The sequence below is a fragment of the Cordyceps javanica genome, chromosome 6 (assembly GCF_051103115.1).
Source record: "Cordyceps javanica chromosome 6, complete sequence".
NCBI lineage: Eukaryota > Fungi > Ascomycota > Sordariomycetes > Hypocreales > Cordycipitaceae > Cordyceps > Cordyceps javanica.
The window spans coordinates 8,812-11,125 of NC_139300.1; the positions used below are offsets into that span (position 1 = coordinate 8,812).

Below are 2,314 nucleotides of genomic sequence, written 5' to 3' on the forward strand. Positions count from 1 at the left end.
GTCGTGCGTTGAGCGCATATGCATGACACTTCTGTCGCGCAGCATGTGGTTTGCGCAGCGTGTCGTGCTATGTGCCCAATGTGGAAGCGCAGCCGAGCCCTGCCAGATCGAGGCTGCCTAACGTCGGACGGGTTCGGCATAATGCGTGCCACGCATGCTACGTGTGGTCGGACCGGAGACCGAAAACCTTATCGACGCCCATTGGCGCTAAGCGCGTCGCTGTTATTTATAATATCTTTCTTCTTTCTTTCTATTCTATGTGTAAAAATCTCTGCCTGTAGAGAAATGATATCCCGCGACTGCGAAATTAATCCATTTTTATGTGCTCCTCAATGTACCCGCAGCGCGTGCGGCGGTCCTCATACGACGCATAGTCGAGCATGCCCTCACCAGGACCGCCCACGACGTACATCTGCGCGTCCTTGCCGTCCCCCTTCGCGTACGCCCCCTTCCACTTGGCAAACGCGCCCCGGATACCGCTCGGCTTGCCCGTCGCCGCAAACGCGGTCCATCCCCGCGTCGCGCGCACCATGAGCGCCTCGTCGTCGGGCGTGACCTTGCCGTTGCCGCCAAAAATGTCCGGGTGGGAAAGGTTGCCAAACACGTACGGCAGCTCCGAGGTGTGCGCGACGCGGACGACGGGCAGGCTCAGCGTGGTCTGGTTCCACATGTACATGTAGTTGCTGGTATCCGGCGACGCGGCGGAGAGGTACCGGCTGAAGAACGCGGCGGGGCAGACCATGATGAGGTCGGTGATGACGCGGCCGGCGCGGTAAAACTCTGCGGGCGCGGCGTCGGGGTCCGAGGTGACGAATTCGGACACGGGGTAGAGGGCCAGCAGGCCGTCGACGGTGGCCTGGGAGACAAACGGCAGCAGGCCGGTGATGGCGCGGCGGGTGTCGTTGGCGGTGGCGACGTCGTCGGGGACGGCGACGTCGAGGTCCTCCTCGGTCCAGCCAAATATGGCGTCGCGCTTGTGGAAGCGGCCCTCGCGGATGAGCTTCATGGGCTCGTCGGGGAGGAAATCGCCGTCGACCTGCGGCAGCCAGATGTCACCGATGTTGTTGGCGGGCCCGTCGAGGTACGTCTCGACGGTGGCGTTGAGCAGGTCCTTCATCGACAGCTTACGCAGGCAGGCCACCGTGTCGGCGGTGCAGTGGGTGTACTCGGCGAGGCGCTGCATGGCGGCGCGCGTGTAGTCGCCCTTGGAGAGGCCAATCTCCATGGCCGACTCGCTCTGCATGATGCCGCGCTCAAAGGGCGCGGGCTTGGTAGACTCGCCGCCGTGGGCAAGCAGCTGCAGGCCGACCGACAGGCCGCCGGACGACTGGCCGTAGATGGTGACGCGGGACGGGTCGCCGCCGAACCGGGCAATGTTGTCGCGCACCCACTCGAGGCCGAGGCGCTGGTCGCGGAGGCCCGCGTTGGTCGAGCCCTCGGCGTCGAGCACCTTGTCCTGGGCAAATCCAAAGGCTATATCAATCCCAAAACACTGTCAGCAACGATTCTCTCTACCTGTGCAGCAAGAAAATGGATATAAGCTGGGAGGGGGGGGCTGTTACATACCGCCGAGACGATAATTGATGGCGACGTGGACAATCGGCTCCCCCGCCCGAACCGACTCAAGCACCGCGCCGTCGGGCTGGTAAAAGATGTCGTCCTTGCTGCCCACCCAAAACGAGCCGCCGTAGATCCAGACCATGACAGCGTGCTTGGCGCCGGGCTGGGTGCCCCGGGGCCGCACGACGTTGAGGCGCAGGCAGTCCTCGGAGCGCGGGTCGCCCTCGTCGATGCGCACCTGCGGGCACATGGGGCCGGCGTCGGTGGCGGCGACGACGGCGGGCGACGACGGGTAGACGTACGGCACGGGCGCCTTGAAGCGCGCCACGCCGCCCGTGTCCTGCCCGAAGCGGATGCCCAGGAAGGCGTCGACGCCGTTGCGGACGAGGCCCTCAAAGGTGGTGCCGTTGACGGTGACGGAGGGATTCTTGGGGGGGTTGGTCGTGTAAGCGGCCGAGACGACCACGGCGGCGGGAAGAATCCACGATGCCTTCATTGTGATGGTGTTGTGCTTCAATCTTATCAGATGGCACGGTCTGATGTCCAAGGACTCCTGCTCTCAAGGATGGAAAATTCTTCACTTTTTATAGTCGGGAGAACCCGACTCCTCTTCCTCATCTGCCGGGTGGCTAGACTCAAATCAGGCTGTCGATGGAGTCCTTCTCGTGGGGAAGCGCCATGTAAGCCTAGCTGGCCTTGCCTTCACCATCATTCGCGAAAAAGCAGTCCCAAGCAGATGGCGGAGAAAATATCC

At 63.0% G+C, this 2,314-nt stretch overlaps 1 protein-coding gene across 1 annotated transcript; it reads right to left on the minus strand.

The window, feature by feature from the left end:
• Positions 1-307: 307 nt before the first annotated feature.
• V2A60_008458 (uncharacterized protein) lies at positions 308-2,056 on the minus strand (the record flags this gene model as incomplete). The annotated part of the gene is made up of 2 exons (XM_083259731.1): positions 308-1,473; positions 1,567-2,056. The coding sequence occupies 2 exons, from the start codon at positions 2,054-2,056 to the stop codon at positions 308-310; spliced, it is 1,656 nt and encodes a 551-aa protein (XP_083115857.1).
• Between the last annotated feature and the right edge of the window lie 258 nt (positions 2,057-2,314).